A 23,476-nucleotide genomic window follows, 5' to 3' on the forward strand; every position below is an offset into this window, starting at 1 on the left:
GGAGAAGAGAAGGCAGCCACATGCAGAGGACAGTAGCCTAGCCAAGCCTCACATCCCTCCCCCATGAAGGAAGAGAAAGATGGTGACAATTTTCTATGGCAATTTATTAGAAGATTCTTTTTTTTTTTTATAAAGTGGAAACTTGGAGGAGGTTTTGAAACATTCATATGGATTTCATATTGTCGACATTCCCCCCTTCAAACAGAATGATTCACTGTGGGTTGCATTACAGTTTTCCAGCGCTGCATTCACTGTCACTGTGTGATAGAAAAAGGGGCTGCATCCAATTATGCAGGGGACACATTTGCTCACAGTGTTTCCTTTGATTGATGTGTGAGGGCTGTGGTCGGAGGTCTAACCAAGTCCAAATGGCTCAGATTGAAACATTACTTATTGACTCAGCCTGACAAACAATAACATCAACAACAGACATTAGTGTCCTCGCCGCTGGTTGCCATAGAAGTGAGGGAAATGAATGATGAATCAACTGAAGACAAGATGGGATATCATGTTATTCTCATCATGACTTGTACATTAATGTAAGGGGATTTCAGTTCAGAATCTCATTTGGCTTTGTTTCGACACCATTGTTTATTTTTTCACTTAAGCACCAAGGAAGTCATACAGGCTCCCCAAATTGTTTGTCTGATGGCAAGAGCACTCATAAAAAACATATTGTCTGTGTGAATTGCAGCTGCCTTTAACTCTAATTAAATATTGATATCCATGCAAACCCTGGTGCCATATTGACTACTTTACTCAGAGTCTCAGTCTCCCTCCGCAGTGTGGAATGAGCTGCTGTTCACTTGAGAAATAGACCCCATTGTTTCTGGGCTCACTGTTGATTTATGGTGACAAAATAAAGTGTTCTGACACCCAGCTGAAATTAAGCCTCGACCAGTTTCCAACTAAGGTGTTGGAGAATTTGAATAAATCCTTCTGCGAGTGTGAGCAAACACGCATGTCCCCAGTTTGCAGCACACGTGAAGCTGTCACAGTAATTTAATATTGTCTTCCACAGGCATAAATATTCTCTGCTTGGGAAAAGACAGAGGATTAGTATGACCTAATTGATAATTGACAAGATTTATTCAACATCCACAATCAATCAACGCAACACGCTGTGAAGTGGTTTGTAACATGAAAGCCAGTCATGTCTTTGATTGTTTCATTTGCACGAGTGTGGTCGAAGTGTTCTGTGAAAGCTTGTTGATGGACTTTTGGAGGCTACAGCCCGTACATTCAGTTGTATTGGATTTACTTCTAATCAGCTTGAGGGTAGATCAGACAGAGATTGATAAATAGTAGCTCATTAATCAGTATTCAAAAGTGATAACTATCCAATCAACAAAAGAAAGTACAGTTCAGTAATATTTCAATAATATTTGACCTTTTTGGTTTTTTTTAGAACAAACTGGAGGAATCACAAATAATGACTAAAGATAGACCCATTAATCAGTTTGGCTAGTTAATCAACACCAGCACAACATTTTACAAAGTATTGGCTTTGGTAGAACTTCCAAAGCTCCAACAGCAGCAAAAAAACCCCCAAAAACCTCAAGTGGAATAATTGAGTTTGAGGGAAAATTATACCTGAAAAAAGAAAATCTATTGAATCAGCTAGCTAGACTTTTTTATGTTCTAGACATGTTTATTAATTTATTTTTAAATTTCTGTACTTAATAGTTGGATTCTGATGAAGTTAGTAAAAAAAAATTAATTTCCAACTTTTTTTTTGAGGGGGAGTGGTGGTGTCTCCCAGATATTCAGCCATCAGTGTTTGCTTATAGAAAGTAACCTCATTATATTTGCCTTTAACAATCCAGTACTGTTCAACCCATTATAGGACTAGTGGATGTTGTCATTTCACTGTTGATACATTGTTAATTGTGATGGAATCTGTGAGACATTGTCTGAGATCCATGAGACCAGTTCATTTATTTCATTTGAAAGATTAAAAAAAATATCAATAATTGAAAAAGCGTGAATATTAGATCCTTTAATCACGCTGGCTTAATGGCAATATATAAAATCTCGCCAACAGGGATTACTTTCTCAAGTTGAGAGCAAATCAAACTAAAAATTCAACTGTATTTTATTCCTTGTTTTGTATTTATCCCTTATACCTGTAATACAATCATCTAGTCACGTCATCATTACCTCTCCTTACTTTTACCACCACATATCCTTTTTTGTTCATTTGAATCAATTCTGTTTTGCCGTATTTTTAAAACTCAACACTTTATAGCTCAAAATATCATTGGAACTTAGCACTTCCTGCTCAGTTTCCCATTAAAATCCTTCCAGTGGCTAAAAGACTCCAATGATTCTCTATTCTGTCTCTAAACGTTTAATTAGAATGTCTGTGTGAAGTGTCATTTACAGTAGTTTAATAACGGTAGAAAAAAGTACAATGTACACAATTGGAGGTAAATTGTGAATAAAAATAATATTACCATATTATACCTCTCCATTAGTGTTATTGATGTGTATGATAGTCAGGTATTGTTTGAGACATATTGAAATACATGTGTTTATGTGACAATTGACTATACTCTCCCAGCAGGTAAATACATAGAGAAACAGGAGCACAATCATCCTGAATTGTATCTGCAGATTAGCTTGAGGCACAGTGGAGCTCACTGCCACCTGCGTCTTTCATCCTGCGTTGCAATAGTTGCCACATACTGAGATAATACTACTGCGCGGGGAGACATTTTCTTTCTCCTTCTCTTTCTTTGTGTTTTTCTCTCTTTGTCTTTGCTCAGAATAATAGATCTCCAGCCAGTAGAGTTGCTTTTTTTCGTCTTAGTGTGCGTCTGATGGCTAGATGCAATAGAAACATTACTGACTCTTACTTTACAAGTGTGTGTGTGTACAGTATACCAGGAGCCGTGTCTGAAATGCCATGCTCTTGGGAGAGGGAAGCTATCCACATATAAGAAATGAATGAGGTAATGTGCTGGGAGGTAATGGGTTTATGCAACACACTGGAACAGAGAACCTCATTAGGAGACGGGAGCTTTAACCCCAGAGCTGCTTCCCTTTACTCCCTTTGTCATAGCAGACTGGTGGAAGCCAGGCCCATTTCAGGAGGTGGAATTCAATAGTGGTAATCTTTGCACAGAGGGGCAGGTGAGTTACTTTATGTATGAAATGTATCTCTTCACACAGCAAACCAGCCATGTCGCTTCCACTAGCGAGGAAGCACAATCAATAGGAAAGCACTCAGTATTAATACCAAATAAATTACCTGTATGTCATGTTCACGCTGTAGACGAGTCAAATGCAGCAGTGACTCAAATCAAAAACCAACAAATAAATGGTCCGCGGTGTTGAATTTTTAGGTGCAAAAGGTGGTTTAACTAATCCTGAAGTCAGTCCCTGATTTCAAAGCCTGTTTTTTTATTTTATTTTAAGCATTCACAGAGGCTGATACAATGCGTCTTTCGATGCACTGCCAACAATCCAGTATATTAAAGATACATATAAAGCAGCTACCGATGTAATATGATGCAATATGATTCACCCCAGTTGCACCAGTGTAAAATAATTGATCTTACCATCCCTACTGCTGGTTGTTTCTCTCAGTTCATCTTATTTATAAGCTATGTGGTTCAACTAACTATTAAAGTGTAATTTTGACGCCCTTGAAACATGAAGTCTAGAAAACAGCATCCTGCATACTAGTTACTGTTTCACACAGCAGGTAGCAGAGGAACAGACATCGACACAGCAGCTCAAACTGATCTGGGTTCAAATAAGGCCAATGTGAAGTGAGATGACAAAAAGTGAGCTTCAGAAAAATGTTTATCATTAGCTTATAGCAGCTCATACTGACTGACAGCGGCATCCCTGATCTCGACTCAGGGACTGCATCAACAAGGGAAATATTTCAAAGGTTTGAAGTGGATTTTGTTGTACAGTGTGAGTAGTGTTTTGTTCATAGCTGTACACAGAATGGAAAAAAAGGATGGGCAGTGTGCCATATAGGCTGTTATCACACATCACTGGACAGCACATCAGCTGACTGAAGTGTGCTGCAGTATGTGCACACTTCCCTCAGTGATGGTGTCAGCATTATAACTCAGTGAATAACATGCTTCGATCATGTTGTGTTTGTATGATTGAGACATAGTTGGGGGTTTGTCTCGCTCTGCAGTGGTAGGATTTGCTTGGCAGGCAGGCAGACATCACCAGGTTTCTGGCCCGCGTGAAGGCAGAGTTTCCGGTCTATTTCCAGCGCTGCGTGTTCATTCTAGGTGACTGGGGGGACTGTGTGTCATTAAAGGCCCGTCCTCTGCCTCTACCCAAGTGTGAAATGCTGCGCCTTGGAGAGGCTGGTCTGCTTTTGTTTGTTCGACCAGTTTGTCGCTGCTCAGAAATCCTGGACAGAAGGTTAGAGCTGTTTTAAAGGTCAAGAACACTCGTTTTTAATTCAGTATTTTGTTGGATATTATATATTTGTTTTGTACAAGCTACTACCTGGCATATTCTGGAAATATCCCATCACGATTCTTTGTCAGTGTCCAACAAAAAAAAAAAAGTTATTTTGCTTATTGAAAAACTACATTATATAAAATACAGTTTGCTTCTTTACTGTCAGAAAAGAGCAATGAGTCTGTTGGGACATATCATCATAACAATAAAGCCAGTCAATTATCCCCTTGTTGACAGTTTCCAAACCATTTTATAGTTGATTCAAAGATATAAAACTTTATTGGATAAAATAGATAAGGGACAGAGCATGTATGGTTTTCTTGGCTCTGGTTATACAGTCCACATTATAGGTCCTTCATGACATTTAAAACTTTATTGGACAGGACTTAGAAATCTGGGGGCAGTATATAAAATTAGGAATTTATTAGACTTTGTGGCCTTTTGTGTAGGTTGTGTTTGAAATATTGTATAGACAGACAGATGAGCTCAGCCTGTGTGGGTTTAATGCTGCAGTCAGTCAGTAATGATGTGCCATAAAGAGCAGGTAACAGATGCTGAAATAAACGGAACATGATATATCAATATTTAGCATAACAGATGTGATGTGGCATTTTATAATGCCAATAATCCCCAACTGGCCCCGTAAGTCAGTAGCAGCTGAGTGATTAGTACATTTAACTGTGGAACAGTTCTGAGCGGGCTTTCTGATGTTTATTATTTTAGTTTATCAGATACACAGAGTTTTATTTGTATTTTAGGGTTGTCTTGTAATGATGCACTGAGCTGAGATGTACATTTCCTGCACAGAGATATGTGTTGTTCTAGACATGGACTATAAAAGCCCCGTGTTAGCAGGCTTTTTTTTTTTTTCTCCCTGAGGCAGGTGCGCATCCTCAGCCACGAGAGCAGAATTTAAAAGGAGCCGGGGAGGTAGGCTCTGCAGGGAAACCAAAGTAGGAAGTCAATAAGGCCTGAATCTTTTATGAAGGCAGAGGTATTCAGATCACAGCTCTGCCGACAGAAAGAGCAGCCTGCTGCTTATATGAGGAGACAGAGAGTAGTAGAGGGTCTAAATCTCTCCCAGATTTACCTCAATCCTCATTAAGGCAGGGGCTGCTGCCAGTTGTAGCTCGTACCTCATAGTGAAAGAAAGGTAAAGTTTCAGTGTATAGTTTTTTTGAAAATGTGCAGTTTAGATTGTGAAAATTAAAATGTAGAGATATACATTGTGCAGTAACTGTATGTTCAGAATTTGTTGGCAGATTTAAAGGATATTTCCAAAAGATTTGTTACATTTTCAATTATGGGTCATATTTTTACAGTTTTATCTTTTATGTTACTATCCTAGTCATAACATTGCAAGCCATACCTAGTTCCAAAAAGGACACAAAACAAAAGCAAAAACTTGTATTACCTAATGTACCGTTTTACACTACCGGTCCTAAATGTAGCCTTCAAAGTCCAACAGTGTTATTTGGTTGTTAACAGAAGAAAAGCACCCCATCCTAATGAGGCAATGAGAAGGTGATTAGTTTTCCTCATCTAGCTCTAAATCCAATGTCTCTTCAAGAAACATTTTGGGTTTTTTTAGTGGGGCAAGTTCCAGACACTGGTAGAGACACTACCTTGCTCCAGATACCCTCTTTTAATTTGACATCAGAATCGTCCTGGTTTTTCCTTTCAGGGATTATTTATAGGATGTTTATTAGGGTTTCCCCTGTTTATCATCTGCTTTTCTGTACTTAATTCCCTTACTGTGATCATTTTGAACCCTTGATCTTTTGACCCCATTGAAAAGAAACTTACATCACTGATCAAGTGCTTTAGGAAATTCAACAACTCAAATGCATAGTATTTTATCTGTTACATATGAACCTTTATCGTTGATATCTCTTGTCTGGACATGTACACATCTCAAATGGGACATACATAGAATTAAATGTGCAGACAGGTTTCTCAAAATTAAGCAATCAATTGTATTTTGAGAAAAAGCTGCTGGCAGTCATATGCATCCAATGAACATTAAACTGTGGGGTTTGTCTGCTTGTCTGTTCCTGTTTCGTGCCCTGTCAGATTTTTACATTGATGTTGCTGTATTCCCAGAATGCAGTAATTAACTTGATGAATGCAGTAGTGTAGTAGTGCAAAGTCCAATACATTCTTATTAGAGGCTTTAACACTGAAATATATATATATATATCCGTTCATATTCCCAGTTACATTTTCATCACACTCACTACAGTGTTCACCCTCCTCATCATCTCTGTGTTTGCTGTCCTCACTTCACTCAGACTTCAACTGAGTGTGTGTTTTCAGCTGAAAGACAGAGCAGCTGAGTGGGTCTTGTTTACTAAGGACCTATTCAGGGAAATTTCAGGATGTTATTGATTAGAAAGCATATGAGCATATGAAAACTGATGTTTTGCAAAGCATCAGTTTAGGAATGGCTCATGTTTGAGAACCGAGAATAGCTCATCAGCGCCTAATCAAATTAATGTATACTTAATGCTGCCAAGATCGAATTTAGTGTGTGGGTGAAAGGCACAAAGACACAAAATGACACGGGATGAAAAGGGAAAATATTAATTTGAGTGGGAAACAAATATCCAGCAGGGCTTTAATAGATTCCTGGAAATGTAACATTGAAGCTGCCCTGCTTATTCATGATATCGCCTGAGCGCACAGGAAGGAGCAGGTGCAGCATTGCAGAAAGGTCGAGGTTGGTCTTTGTGAATGTTGGCCAGCTACACCACGGCTGGGAGATGTCCACAATAACAGACCTTTTTTATGTCCTCTTTCTCTCCCAGCGATGCTCCGCTGGCTCTCATTGCAATTAAAACCAAGTGTCCATCAGAGGCTATCTCTGCTCTGTGTGGCCCATATGTTTGGGTGCTGATAGAGCGTGGATTACTCTGTTTGGGACACAGATAACAGGCTGTTTATAACCTTGGCAGAGTCTGGGGCCTAATCTGGCAGGAGCATATTTCCCCTTGCTCCCCGATAAAGGCCTGTTAGCAGCTTTATCACACGGGCAGATAGAAGTCGAGCCAGAGCGAGACGAGCACAGCGCTGAGCCCAATCTGGCACCACACACACGGTTCTGCTGCTTTATTTTTAGAAGCCTTGTCACACAAACCCCTCCAACACACACTCACATGCACACAAACACACACACAGACACACACACACTCTCACAAACAGCAAACCCCACTCCTTGTCAGAAAGAGCAATTAATTTCTACATCTGCCTTCTCAGGCAACACAAGGACCAACAAACAAATTAAAAGGACAATGTCCCCATTCATCATTATAGCATGAGGAGCTGCTGTGTGCCTGGGCATGTGAAAAGAAATGAGCAGGGAGATGGAGGCCATTCTCTCTTCTACATGTCATCATGTTTGGTTGTAGTTTGTTATATATAATGTAGAACCTAAATGTAATTAGCCAGCACCTGCAGGAGACCTGGAAAACAGAGCATTCGCAGGCTGTTGCTATGTTTACGAAAGCTATTCTTCTTTTGTATCATTAACAGTATGAATGAGCTTCTCAGTTTATTTGTGAGAAAAAAACATGGTACACTAAATAGGAGGAAGGTTTTATAGCTGTTTTCTTGCTTATACCTCTGAGTTGCTCTGGGATATGTGTGAGCCTGCTCTGCTATTCTCTGTATCCCCATCTTGATGGCTCTGCGTAGGCACAATTAGAGAGAGCGCTCCTTTCACAGCCAGAGAAAATTGTCGTCCTCTGTAAATTGCTTTGCCGCAGCCTAAAGAAGATCTCTTGTTACCCTCTCATTCAGTCTTTCTCGCAGCCCGCTCTCCCCCTCTTTCAGGAAAATTGCTTTCTCGCAATCAACAGATTGCTTGCTGCACTTAGGGGTAAATACAGGTAGACTAGAGCATTAGCATAACATTATTCAGACAAGTGTCAACCTCTAGGCAGTTAGCGCTGCATCTAAGCTCAGTGTGAGGTGAAATGAAGTGCTACAGAGTTGGAGAAGCTGCTGCTGCTGTGGCAGAGATTTTCAGAGAGAAGCTAGAATTGGCCAAAAATGTAAGAGTAAGAAAAAATTACAGTACTTCAACATTTTTGCACTTAAAAAGAAAAAAGCATATCTTAAAGGAATTCAGGCATTGAAATATGAGCTGTTTGACAGCAGATCTTGCTTCAAGGTGACTTAACGTGTATAGTTTACTCCCTTTCAGGCTCGTGGAGGAGTCAGATACTGGACTCTCTGGAGGTCTTGCAGCATGTAGGTCAGACTGGCCTCATCATCTGACTGCAAACCATGCAGGATAGGCTAGATGGGAAACGGCTTTATTAGTGTTGCGGTGATATATGGCCGGGTGACACTAGACTGAAAACAGAGCGTTATGTGGAGTGTTGGATCAGTCCTTCGAACCGCTACAGAAAAATCTTAATGCTTTTTCACTCGTGTCAGTTAGCTCAAATTAACCTCACAAGCATGAGTCTAATTAAGTTTCCTCATTGAAGCTTAGCACCACTCCTCCTCGCCGCGTATGATTCGTCCTTGGGGACAGGCTGTGAAGAGCAGCAGGCGCGATCTTTCACCGGGGGAGACACCCTCTCGATCCTCCTCCATTACTCCACCCTTTTCTCTTTTCTGTCTTGATTGACAACAGGGGTTCCTTCTGACCTACATTTGCATCTGCTCCCTGACCCAAATAAGAACCACGTAATGAGCCGCTCGACCATTTTTTGAGTCCTTTGCAGTGAACTTGAGTGTGGTTTTTGTCCTGGCTACAGGGGGGGTGTTTAGCAGGGCTTGCTGTAGCAGTGTCCCCAGGGCTTTGTGTCTGGAGCTGCAGGGCTGCACAAAGACACTGTCCCTTCCAGACGCCTGCCTGCATGGCCACCCAGGCCATTCTAGGTCATCTGATTACTCCTCACTCTGATTACTAATCAGGGACTTGTGATAATGTCATATCACAGATACACAGAGGCCAACTCATCAGTCAGATTTCAATCTTATTTGTCAGGTGCTATGTCATCAGTTCTCCTGAAGTGTCTCCCCAAATATGGCAATAAAGCCAAAATCCTTTCAGAGTCATAGCCGTGCACAGGCTGTAATGTAATCTGACTGTGCAATGAGCCTATTATTGTTTCCTCCCAAACACCAAGAACAGTCAGCAGAGGCAGCAGCTTGTACACAAATAGAGAGAGTGATCCCCTGGGATCCCACTGTGGATTCCACGAGCGAGCGTGAAAGCCGTTTGGTGCTCTCAAGACATGTAGCGTGTGTTAGTGCAGCAGCCATCACAGCAAACCTGTCTGATAAACACAACCATCACCCTGGAAATATGAGCAGCCTCTTGATAAAGCTACTTTGACAAAAATAACACATTAAAGTGTACTTAGAGAACAAATCGCCCTTTTCTGTTCTTTCACAACACTGTCAGATCGTATATGTGGGTTTTAACAATGCTTCATGTTGTCGGACAAGTTCAGAACATTGTAAAATTTGTGCACCTTATTGTAGACATCATAGGTACACATACACACACACTATACAAACTGTAGGAAGGAGACTGGATTTCAGCTCTAGCAGCAATATAAATTTAGACTCACAGGAACAACTCTGGAACATGTTTCCTGGTTTCATTTCCTGTCTCTTCACTGTGGCATTTTCTCTTATCAGCATGTGTGATATTATATGAATAATCTAATTTTCTCACAGCTTTTCGCAGCTTTCATAATGGCAATTTTCCATGTTCCTGATTTTGATGAACATCCTCGCCACTGGAAGTGTTACAGTTGTGCGAGATAAAAGCGGCCCCTTTTGAGGGCGAAGGGGGGGACGAGACATATTCACCTAGAAATTGCCTTGCTTTTCATTCATTTCACTCCTGCTTTAGTCCACCTCATTTCAGATAATATTGCTCCCATCTGTGCTGAACAATCAGAAAGGGAAGCTTTTCTAGTGGCTGCATTAGATGGCCTTTCATTTTCCTTGGGCCTGCAATAATAATGACATAATGTCATGCACGAGCCTCTGCAGTGCTCTTCTCTCTGTCTCTTGCTGTGGATTCACACTCGAGCAGCTTTTCTGTTCCTGATATGTAAAATACCAAATCCTATTATTTCTCCGGCTAAATAACACCAGTCCCAAAGGCGCTGTGTGATGTTTTAATGAGAGCCCTGATTCCCGATGCTCAACGCTGTCTTCTCTGCATTTCCTTAAACTGCCAAGTAAGAGGCCCATTAATAATTCAGCTCATTAAAGTGTGTAATTAATCTGGGCTGTGTAACAGGAGAGACTGGGGCGCAGGGAGGAAACTCTCCAGGGGGGGCACAAGAGAAACATTGGGCTAAGAGACACAGCACACCCGCTGTGATGGAACCAGTTCCCCGGCACAAAACCAGTCCTCCTGCATCATTTATCTGGCAGGAAAAAGCTACTGAGAGGCACCGCTGCTGCTGCTGCTGCTTCTACGCACCGGGACATCTTCAGGCAACTCAGCCAATCAACTATGCAGCACAGTTACACAGGGCGCTGGGACTGTGTGTGTGTGAGTGTGTGTCCTTGTGGATGTAGGGGATGTGTTCTGGTGTCTGTTTACTGGAGATGTTGAAGGTCAGGTTCTGGGTTTCTTGGAAGGCTTTTATAGTCAGCAAAGACTTCCTGAAAAACAGAGTTTAGTTTTAGTCTCAAAAATCCTATTGTGAAATGATTTTATGTCAACAAAGTATTGTTACACTCCAACATGTGTAGGAAACAAGGATGTAGTATACAAAGTGTACAAAAATGAATTACATATTGATCTCCTACTTTTATATGTAATGCTTCCAGCTTAAGTGTCACCAAAGTCCTTATTACCGATATATTACTATCTGCACATACAGAGTGTTGATTATCAGTATTGATTAATTGCAGTATAGTAAAGGCCAAAGATATGTTTGAGATAATTTGCCATTACAGCGTGTCCACCAGAAAGCACTGATAAATGTACTTTCATCTGGTCACATCTGGTATAATGTTCACATCTATAAAATGATAATGCTCACCCTCATTAAAAATGACTTATTAATTACTTATGTAAAAAATGACATTAGCCAATCAGATTTTTCAATCTCAATATCAGTGGAGACAATCAGTTAAGTTCCCTCTGTTTGGGGGGACTTTTTGTGTTGTAGATCTAATTGCATGTCCTCAAAAGAAAAAGTTTATGTATATGTGAGCATGATTATAATTACTGTACTGATTTTATTGTTTTTTCTAACTGAAAGGGAGGTTGTTCAATAGAATTAGAAGACTGCGGAGCCTTGGTGGAGGTACGCACAACTGCCATTGTACCAGGTTTCATGAAAATCATTGCAGTAAATTTTGTGTAATCTTGCGCACAGAAAAAACAACACAACAAACAGAAAGACACCGTGATTGCATAACATATCTACACACTATATGGACTTGCATAAATTGCTGTCAGTAATAACAAAGATGTAGTAATTTTAGGAACATGTTACATATATATTCAAGTATTTATGCCCTTAAGAGGCGCTATCTGAATTTACACGCTGCTTCATAAAGCAAACCTCCAAACAAAACACTTGAGAGGAGTACTCTGTTGTTTGCTTTCAGATGTTTCAGGTAGACCTCGGTAAACAGTGGCATTCACACTCAGCATGCCTGCTGCCACTCACGAGCCCTCAGCTGCTCCAGATGTGGCTTAATTTACTGCGACTTGGCTAATCATGGTGATTAAGGATTAATTACTGTTAATCACTTTTACATAAACTGGTTGGCAGTAGGAGAGCTGCGCGCTGTGAAAAATGCCACACAAGTGTGTTTAGTCACAGAGATGGAATGGGGACGGAGCTGGAAGCCACCAGGCTTTGCAGTCGGGTATTTTCTCTGGGTTTGTTTTGTAGCTTTTTTACTCATGAGCACACCAGTCAAAGGAAGTTAACCTCTAATAATCCTCTGCATCACTTAGTTAGTGCAAGGCCAATTTGTAATGTAGATTGGGTGAGTCCCAGCATTCCTTAATGGAATTCATCATGAACGTGTTGCTTGCTAACAGGAGCGACATTGTCAATATTCAGCGCAGCAGTCGACTCCTACTGGCTGCAGCTAAACAGACACTGCTGGGCTATGTGCCGGTCCTGCTACAGGAGATAAGAATGTGAAGGAGCATAACCACTGTGAGTTCCATTAACACAGACTGACAAAGGAATCACAGGGACATCAGGGGGTCCGGGATGAGGCTGACAACAAGCCACTGCTCTGTGCCCATAACCCCCCTCCCCGCTACCCCCCACACAAGCTGAGGGTGGCAGTGTGGTCACCTTCCCTCCTTGGCCTGGTTTCACGCTGTGACATGCTCGTCTGCTCTCCTGAAGGAATGGCTTTAATAAGGTAGAGCAGATCAAGGGCGACTGCTAATGACATGGCAGGCCCAGTCAACACAGCGCCCGAGGCCATGGATGGCCCCGGTCTGGTGCATGCTGCCGGACGCTCGCTATCTCATGTGGGACACGCACAGGACACTTGTATGGAAGCTCTTAAACTGCTACCCATCCTCTATGTGAGCTCAGAAGCTGCACAGTGAAGTGATCTCAGCCCCGCTTTACTGACAGGTGACCACGTTGCAATTTAATCACATAAACAAAGCTCTGGAGCTTATATCGACTAAACTATGGCAGTGAAGCTGGGATAAAAACAGGGCAAAATGTTTGTTTTTATACAGCCTTGTCAATCAGATATGGATTGATATGGATAAGCTTAAAACAGTATCTGCATCATCCATATCAACACAAATCTTTAAACTTTTTGTTAATCTATTAAGTCTTAAATGTTCTGCATTACTCTTTTGATTCTCATAAACACAACTGATTTTTAATGAATACTAAACATGTGAAAAGAAGGTTCACATGGTGAAGGCAGAAGGTTTTTTGTCTTGAAACTGTAGCAGGGTTGTATTCTCTCTTCAGCTATTTCACTCTTCCACTCCACGTTTTTTGTTTATGGTGTCGTGTTCTTTATACTTTAACACTTTTCTTAATTTACATTTTAAAACTCTCAACTTATCAGAATGTATTGAACTGAAACCCCTGTTAAATACATATCCCATTGCCAGAATACTTAATCCTAGTCAAGGATCAAAACTGAAAAAGATTCTAGTGGGGGTTTTTTTGTTTTTTTTTATGCTTAAGTCTTATTCCTTTAAAACAGTTTGCTCTTTGTGGCTCTGCAGACAGAGCCTCGGGCTGCTGGTGCTGCTTTATCTTCACTCTGACTTGCAGTGAGATTAGGTCAAGCATACTATTCTTTAAAGTTTTATATATATATATATATGTAAAGTGCTGAACAGAATTGAATAATTCAAAGTGTTTCTTGTGTAAATTCTAATTGGAAACCCGTGTCCGTTGTACAAAAGACCACATCGTCATTAGTAGCCCTAATGTTGAGAGTGTGAGAGCTCTTCTTTCCTCTCTGAGCTGGTGCTCATGGAGCAGAGGGTCCACACAGAGGATGAGAAGGCACCAAAGAGCTTTAATGTGAAGCCTGTCAGCTCTACCCACCCCCTCAATTTTCACCTTCTGAAGAGCACGGGGCCTTATCGGTTTAATTGACTCTTTATCTTTTTGTTAATTTCCTTTTTAGTGCATTAGCACCAGTTCTGCCTTTTGATATGTCATTTTACATTGGCTTTTGTGTGACTACCGGAAGTAGCTGTATGTATTACCATATTTCATAAAAAAAGCACATTTCTTTTTAACAGCACTGTTAAGAGCTCAGTTGCTTCTTAATTGTCTTCTTTGTCCATTAACCTTTATAATATTGTTTGTTAACCTTTCACCACTGAAATTAATTGCATGACTATGTGCTTGTGCTCTGAAAGTAAAATCATTTTTTTCCTTTACACATCCCAAAGCTCTTTTTGTGCATATGTAAAAGAAGTATAATTTTATATTGCTGGCAGGATCTTAGAGGGTTGAGTCTTTACAAAGGCAAACAGAGGGGACTTAAGGGGAGCTGGATTTAACAGTTTGATGCCTGTCGTCTTCCTCCTGGTGTATGTTGGTTCTCTTTCCATTCCAGTACACTTGCGACTGTATAATGAATTATGCCGATGTTGAATTAGCATGTAGCTGTCGCTTCGGCTCTGGTGCCTGCCTTGTGACAGGACCACCGTAGCACAGGCTGGCGTCGAGAGAGGGGGCTTCTACTGTGATTTATTAACTGCTGAAGCCACAATGAAGTGTGCCCACTGAAGCACCAATGCAAACAAATAGGGCCAGTGCTGTCACTGTAAATTCAAGAAGACAGGCCGACCACAGCCTGACCAGAAAGGGTTAATTATGCAAAAGCATTTGGCTTTCACCATACACTCTAGACTGTTTTTAAGGATGATTACATCATGCCTCTATTTTCTGAGACGTATGACAATGACATGATGAATATCCTTGTAAATTTTTTCATCATATTTGTTATGTCTCTGACATGGTATTTATTTACTTCAAAGATTAACATATATTGCAATATATACTGTTTATATAAATTGAAAGCCATGAAAGCAGCAAATACTTCTATCTGGTAATAAAAAGTTTTACTGTTATACACTTTAATTTTACTGCTGCATAGTCTAGGAATCACCTTTTGAAATGGCCAAAAGTCCTGTGTAAGGTGTAAGTGTCCATACATAATACACTTGTGTCCATTTTTCAGGAAAATGTATTCTCTACACTAAACACTTGTACAGTGAAGAGTAACATAATAGTTGACAGTGATGCAGTTGTTAAAAATAATAATTAAAATAACATTGATAACATTGTTGTTGTTGTCATCCTTCATTTATCTCCTATTGTATGTTGTTCAATGCAAGAAGCTTTCTACTACTTTCTGATATTTTGTGTTAACATTAGCACAGACAGGAGCAACCTTCATTTTGAGGAAGTAGAAATGTAGTTTTTTAACAGATTGTTCACTGTTTCTTCTCTCTGTGCTGCTACAAACACAAGAGTCATGACTTCCAAGGCATCAGAGGATTTTTTATTCCAGAAAAGGCCTACTTGTGATATATGAAAGCTTTATAAAGATGTGCATAATTTACATATTCAGTGACATTGTTCAACAGCTAATATGAAAACATCACAGGATGTCACTTGAAATGCTCGTGCTCCTCCACTTTCTAATCTAAGTGCTCTTAGAAATGTCAAGCTAGGCGCTGTTGACCTGCCTGGACACGCTGTCACCTGACCGGCATTGCATGTCACTTTTGGCTGTCTCTCCTTGCGCTGCTGTCGGTGACATAACACTGCAGATCACATTTCAGCATCTGGGTACAGAACAGAGGGCCTCTAAAGGTGTCCACAAGTTTCAACCAAGGCACCCAGTCTCTGTCAGGGACATTTATTTTTGACCATCCATCTCACTAACTGTGACAGAATGGCCCAACATCATTAATTAAACATCAGGCTTTCCCCCAATCACCCGATCGCAATGACAGGCTGCTATGCCAACAGTCCCTGTCGACATGCCTTCGAAATCTAGAAGGGGATTACATATGGTAATGGTTTTTGACAGCCTGCCATTTGCCTCTGTTAATCTGATAGGATAAGATATCTGGACTGCAGAGCATGGTGTGCTGTAACTCTTTGAGAGTGATATTGTTATGCTGTAGAGAGAAAAAAAAAAAAAAAACAGAATCATTTTGAAGATGCAAGCAGTGTCCTGGAAGAAATCGTAATCCCCTGACAAGCTTTTGATAAAATCCCAAATATTGTCAGTGACTCAAAAGTGTATTTTAGGCTTGAATCTTGCTTTTATTTCCTGTCAATTACAATATTTTTCCAGTTTCCAAGTTTTGTCATGTACGGTGAGATGGTACAACAGTCTATACTGAACCTATCCCAGTGATAACATTGCTCCAGAAAAGCTGGTTATGACAAGGATTTGGTGTTTGAATTTCATAGATTCTGGTTCTGCCCAAATAATGAAGAAATATTGGTAGAATGTTTACATAACATAAATATGTGCTTTTAATTATCTAGTCTGTACATCGATGTATACATTTAAAAATACAAATAAACATCAACACCAACATAGAGCAGACAAACTACACTCACTGGCCACTTTATACACCTTGTTCAGAAAAGATGTACCTAATAAATTGGCCTTTGAGCATATTTTTGTGTTCTGGTGTCAAACATATCCTTATTTGTCCTGCTTTTTGCTACTCAATATGTGTGTTTCCCACACATAGACTTTATCTGTGGATATTAACAGCTGCCAAAGTACATTTGGCAACCCATTTTAGCGTTTTTTTATTTTTATTTTTCTATCCGTCCAAGAAAATGGCGCCTCCTTATCTTTGGCAGGTTGTTTTCTTTCCTAAAGTGAAGTCACACTTTTTCACCATTTAGTGCGGCATATCTTTCACGCCATCATCATGTTACCCATGCATCTTAACCATTTGATCTAAACACATTTTTATGGGTAACTGGTACTTGGCATTTTGTTATTGGTTCTAATTTGGAACCAAGTTCAGTTCCCATCCCTGGTTAAGATGCTAGCCCCCAGCTGCCAACCCACTTTTGTTTGGCATGGTTCATTCCCCTGCAGAGTTTATTCTCAGGTCTTTGTTCAATTAAGACTCAACCCAAACTCGGAGCTGCTCTGAAATGATGTATCTCTCTTGCTAGTAGTTCAATTAATATTTTAATACCCACACCCATCTTCATATGAGGCCATGAGCCAATCTTCTGGAATGACTAATATATGGGGAACAGAAAATGTTACACATGTGCTCGCTGAAAACAAGCAACGGGGGATGGGGGGGTTAGGCAAGCTGCTCTCCCCAAATAGGGACGTAAATCATCTCTGAGCATGATATTCCAAGCTTATCCTCAAAGAGCAAAAGCTTCTTCCCTCAGCTGTGTAGAAATGAAATAAATATTCCCAGATAAATGACCAGACAGTTAAACATCCACCCCTCCAAAAGCCAATTGCTCCAGGCTTTTATTAAATATCGATTTGATTTGTAAAAGGCCAGATGTTTCGGGGTTAAATAAATGTCATGTTCTCCAATTTCAGTTTACTTTGCTTGTCTTCTCAGCCGGTGACATTTTGTCTCGCTGTGTGTACACCCAAGCTGACCCAATCCATCCTTGCAGATATGCACTTGCACACATGTAGATTCTGAAATCTCTAACTGTGGAGTAGTAAATATATCAGCAATGAAAACCTCATGTTTTTTTTTTTTCATATTAACACACAAAATAAAGCAGAACAATAAAGCCTGGTGCACGCTTCCTTGTGAGAATTGCTTGTCAACAACAGGAGGGAGGAATAAGGCTTCGTCTGACAACAAGCCATCTTTGAAACGCCTCCAAGAGGGAAATGGCATCCATTAGAGACATACAGAAAATCTGCGCTCACTGAGGGGGGAGGGAGGGTCCAAATCACACAGTCAGATAATTGTTTATCCCTGGGAGAACCTTCAGTGTTTGTCTGCGGGTGGCTAAGTAAGTTCACCAGCACTATTGGACAGGGAGTGCCCAGCAGACCCAAGGCTCGAAAAACATTAGGATGAATCAATTAGGCTGCCATTAGCCAATAAAGTGGCCCTCACTGAGTCGTGTAATTATGACCCACAGCAAAGCCAATTTTATGGAAGCACATTATCCTTTTCTTTTCTTTATTAATTTTATTTGTTTGAGATAATCCCTCCATGGTTTTAATTAGGTGCTGTAGGTTCAGGGTGGAATAAATAAATCATCATTTGCTTCCATGTGACGTTTCACTTCCGAAGACTGCAGGTCTGCGCTTTTTCCTCCATGTGTGCAAACTACCCAAGACAAGAGCTTGTTACCATCACGCCTGTCATCATTATAAGGATCACACTGATTATTCACTTAAATTGAAATGAACACCGTCGCATCCTCCTCGTAGAATCCATATTAACCCCACTCGGAGCAAGTTCCCCTTCAGATTGTATGATAAGAGGCGGCAGGAAGAGCTGATATTATAGGCAGCAGCTACTTAGCTTGTTCCCAGCTCAGAGGACACTGTGTAAGTGTGACAATGTGCTGTCAATGAGGGATGACAGTACACAGCCAACATGGCGTAATGCATTGTTCCTTCCTGGGTCCCTCCTGACAGATGCTTTCCAAGACAGCTGGATCAGCAGCAAGAATGGAGCTGGGATCTGGGAGGAGAGGAGCACAAATGTGAGATGCAGCTGATTAGCAAGGGTATACACATGTCAACAAGCTAGGCCTGGGATCATGTCAGAGTTTGAATTAATTGTCAGTTTATGGCCACACTTGAACATGTTGACCTCGTTCATTCGCGCATAATGCTCCTGCAAGAATCCCGGAGATGTTGAGGTAGTCCTTGGCTTATTCTCGATCACCTTTCTTATTCAACTTTTTTTTTTCCTCTTTCCCTTCTAAGAGATCTCCTAAGAAATGACCTTCTCTACATCAGCCGCACCTTTTAAGACTGATGTTGGAGGGTTTTAAGCCAAGTAAAATAACACTTCATGAATGTTAAACTGGGAGCTGCAGACATGAATCGAATCCTTTTGTGGACATGGGGAATTTTTATTTTCCATTTCGTTGACAGTCTAGACGCATTATGAGTTCAGGAAGAAATGCGGCCTTGGTTTTTTGGCATAGAAGTGCACTTCCCTTCCCATTTGTGTGCTAAGTACCCGATGCTTAATATGGAGCGGACATTTCCCCCTTCTTTTCTTGTTTAAGGGACATGAGTCTGGATGTAGAACTTTGAAGCTTGAAAAGAAACCATTACCATGTTCATAAATTTTCACTCCTGTCTGGAATATTGAATATAGCTCCGTACTGTACACCTCTTAAAACTATTTCTACCTTCATCTTCAAAGTATGTAACTGCAATGAGTTGTTTTCTTACTCGAATTACTTCCAGAAAATGCAGCTCAATTTCTCTCTACGGGATATTGTGGTGTGCTTTCATTTTAACACCTACTTAGTTTGGTATTTATGAGGTGGTAACTATACAGAAAAAACCTGCGTTCCCTGTACTGGTGAACATTCAGGAGCTGGGGAGGGGGCTGGGGGGGCAGCGAGGGCCCTTTGCTGATGTACGTTAACTAAAGCAGACAGGCGGGTTTAGAGGTTTCTGGATGGAGCAGGTTTGATCAGGTCATAGTGCGGGTGCTGTAGTCGTGCGATGTGGAGGTAAAGCAGGGTGTGAAGCCAATCCGAGATTTCCCTCCGAGCCCATCCATACATTACCAGAGTGATGAAGGAGTCTGGTAATGAGACAGGATGTTTGTACAGTCCTGCCATCTCAAGAGACCCCCTCCACCATCACCACCACCGTTTCCACCTCCACTACTAGAACCACCGCCGCCAACACTCCTCCCACACTCAATCTACCTCCTGCTGAGCCCGTGGCCTGAACCTCTGACCTCTCCCACTTGCCAACAGTGCCATATTTGCATTTCAGACCACTGAACGCAAGTGGGCGGCAGGGGGGGATTACTCCCAAACACCTCCTCCTCTTCCTCCTAGAGTACAGCAGGCCCCATTCTCATCCCACTGACCCCCTGCCCAGGCCTACCAACCCGGACAGCAGTCTGGGGTTATAATGCACCAAGCACTCCCATTGTCTCCAAATTAATGAAGTGCTCCCTGCCTGTCCCTTCTCATTCAGTGACAATGAGACAAATGGACAAGTGGTAACATTTTAAATGGCTATCGACACACACAGGGCTGAAGTCACCAAGTCATACGTTTGTCAGCACCGTAACCAAAGGGTTCTGTAATAATATTGCCTGCTGCTGTCAAATGACACTTTCAATATCCACTCAGGGATCAGTTTCGATCCTAGCGCCCCACACTACCACACCAATGGAAGGTGTTTTATATTGAAATGGACGGTTTCTCAGTCGGAGCCCGAGTTGTTTTCACCTCAGAAAAATGGAAGCGTGGGATTTAGATACAATAAGAAATGCAAGGGAGACCTTATGTGAAGGCACGGCCCTGCATCTGTGGCATTAAGTCACCGCTGTGTTGAGACACTGTTCACTCTCTTACATGGAACACTTATCATTGCAAGTATATCAGCTGGAGACATGTTTGTGAGACATATTATTTTTTCAGGTCAGTTTATAAATCAAAGCGCACAACAGATTTATCACTGGTTATTGCGGATTATCCTGTTTTTTATTTATTTATCCCTTTATACCGCACACCAGCCAGTGAAATTCATATTTAAGAAGGGGTTTATGACCGGTTCACTGTTGGAAATCAATAATTTAACAAAAAATATTGATTGATTGATTGATTGATTTTATAGATTTCAAAAATGATTTTTGTTCATGGACTGTTGTTCATTTTAACAGGTGTCATACAAAAATAACACACCCCTAGTATAATCAGTGATTATAATCAAGTTTTGACCCAAACTGCATAATGAGCATAGTTAAGGATGACTTTGTATTATATCTAAATACCCTAAAAAAGCCAAACTAACGGTGTATTAGTTACCATCTGACACTGTTTAACATCCCAAGCTGACACTTAGCTCCAAGCTAATGGAGATGTAGATGCTTAAAAACAGAGCCACAAATATATATTTATTTAAAATGCTGCAGGGTTTTCTTTCAACATTTGGGCGCCGTCACTTTTAGCAAATGCTCACCTAAGTAAGTTATAATACATTGCTTAAGGACTATTTTCAGCTGCGATTTAATACAGTTTAGGCAGCAAGACAGTATCCTGTATGCAATATGGACAGGATATTTGTGTTTACTGGACAAGTGCAAAGGTTATTATGTCTATTTATAGTTTAGATTTATCGTCATTATTTTTGTATTTTTGTGGTTTTGGTCTTTTTGAGGAATTTGATGACCATAAGAAAAATGCACATCCTTGCTGTTTTAAAACAAGTATCGTACTACTTTATCTGACAGTATTTGTTTGGGTTACAATGAAAAGGAAAATAATCAGTCATAGTTTTGATAGTGTTGCTTGAGTGTGTAGCCACAGAGGTTTACAGATGAACAAAAGCCACAGACTCCTCCAGCCTCTGCCTGTGTGGCTCTGCTGCACCATACTGCATCACTCACACTAAGTGGATGTGTGGGTGCAGCTCAGCGGAGTCTCTCTGTCAGCTATGCAGTCAGGCTACGCAACTGACAGCTTGTTACGGTGCATCACGCCACCATAGGTGTGACCTTTATGACTGACCTTTGACCTTTTCCTGTCACTGTAGTGCTGAGTATCCGCGGCGCCCAGGAGGGAGGCGCCCCAGATCCCCAGCTCATGCGGTTGGACAACATGCTGCTGGCAGAGGGCGTATCCGGTCCAGAAAAGGCGGTGGTTCGGCAGCAGCAGCAGCTGCAGCGGCAGCCTCAGGAGGAGCGGGGCGGACAACTCGGCAGAACCTCTGACTACAGGGCCAAACTGTCCCAGATCAGACAGATCTACCACACCGAGCTGGAGAAGTACGAGACCAGGTGAGAACAGCTGGTGGAATACACCAAACTGTTAACATTTTATTTGCAATGAAGCACAAAAAACATAAAACTTGACCTGTATCACCAGATCATCACTGTTTTGCTGAATCATAGCTACTCAGTACCGAAATTTAAAGATATTAAAGCATTTCTCCATCTTTCTTATTCTCACAATATTAAGTTATTAATGGATATAAAAACAGGAACAGTGGCTAATGCAACCATTTCAGAAAATAGTATGACTTATTTAACCCCAGTATGTAACTGGTACATTTGAAGCTAAGGATTTAAGTTTGTCAAAAGTAATTCAAAAGAACCAAAGAAGTTGCACTGCTGTGTGCTGTTACTGCTTGAGACAGTAAACAGCATGAGCCAAATAATCCACAGTATGCGGATTTCCCATAATGCAACAAGGTAATATATCCCCGCTTAGTGAACTCTAAAGCTCAGAAGAATTCTGGCGAAATCAGGGTTTAGGGTGTATTATTTGTGTTGATGGTTAATCTGTCTAGAATTCTTTGAAATGTGTTGTGATGTCAGAAAATAGAACAGGTCCTATGAAACATGACACCTAATTATTTGTAAAAACAATATCAAAAGTCTACATCTATCTGTTGCCAATGACATAAACTGGGAAAAAATGTCGACTTTCTAACTCAAGCGTTATTATTGATTATCAAAGCTGTGGTGGTTAATCATCCTCTAACTTATGATCAATCAGTGGTTGTCGACAAGCTCCTCCAGAGCCTCATATGACATTAACCAAGTCATTTTATAACATAACTGGTTCAGTAACTAGTACCAAAATGAACATTATTTATGTATTCTAGTGGATTTTTTTCTCTGACTGCTTCTTTATAGAGCATACATTAAGGTATAGGAGAGTCAAACAGAGTAAACCCCAGAATAGTCAAACACGTGCAGTATGTTTGATGTTCTGTGTGAATGCTGCAGTGTAGTGTTTAATGCTGTTGGAAGGGGGATGATTTCCTCTTATTGCCTTGATGGCGATGCAGTCATGACAATAGCTTCCCTTCAGATGAATGTGAGTAAGACAGATGAACACGCAGATAGACAGACACAGACAAAGCCTGACACGGCTAAATCCAGAGAGAGAGAGACAGGGAAGAGGGGAAATAAAGGAGAGGAGACAGTATGAGACAGAGAGTCGGAGTGTAATATTGTGGCAGATTCACGCCTGGTGTCACACAGGGGGGATGAATGAAACGTCGTGGCATGTTCGTCTCTCAGCGGTGGCTATGCTGTGAAAGTGTGTGTCTGAGAGGCGAACAGCTGTCATTGGTTCCTCTCAACACACTGCCATCACCACTTCAGTTAAATATGAAATATATCAGCGCTTATATTCCCTCTTGGCTCTGTGAGAAAGCTCGCCCTGAACCACATTAAGCAAAGCTGGATTTGCTTTTGATTATTATTTTGGATGGTGGGTGCTCTGTTCATTCCGAATGTGAGCAGATGTGTCTGTGGAACAGTCAATGTGATAAGGCCACATAAAATGAAAGCCTTATTCAGTTTTTTATTGACCCTAGGGGGGAAGTGTTACTGGTA

At 40.9% G+C, this 23,476-nt stretch overlaps 1 protein-coding gene across 1 annotated transcript in view; it reads left to right on the plus strand.

Moving 5' to 3' along the window:
- LOC115418123 (pre-B-cell leukemia transcription factor 1-like) overlaps positions 1-23,476 on the plus strand; it is a 57,858-nt gene that overhangs the window by 22,031 nt on the left and 12,351 nt on the right. The window contains 3 exon segments of the mRNA XM_030132474.1: positions 21,664-21,756; positions 21,759-21,828; positions 21,830-21,901. Of these exon segments, the coding sequence (XP_029988334.1) occupies positions 21,664-21,756; positions 21,759-21,828; positions 21,830-21,901 (235 nt within the window).

Source organism: Sphaeramia orbicularis, chromosome 4, assembly GCF_902148855.1.
Source record: "Sphaeramia orbicularis chromosome 4, fSphaOr1.1, whole genome shotgun sequence".
NCBI lineage: Eukaryota > Metazoa > Chordata > Actinopteri > Kurtiformes > Apogonidae > Sphaeramia > Sphaeramia orbicularis.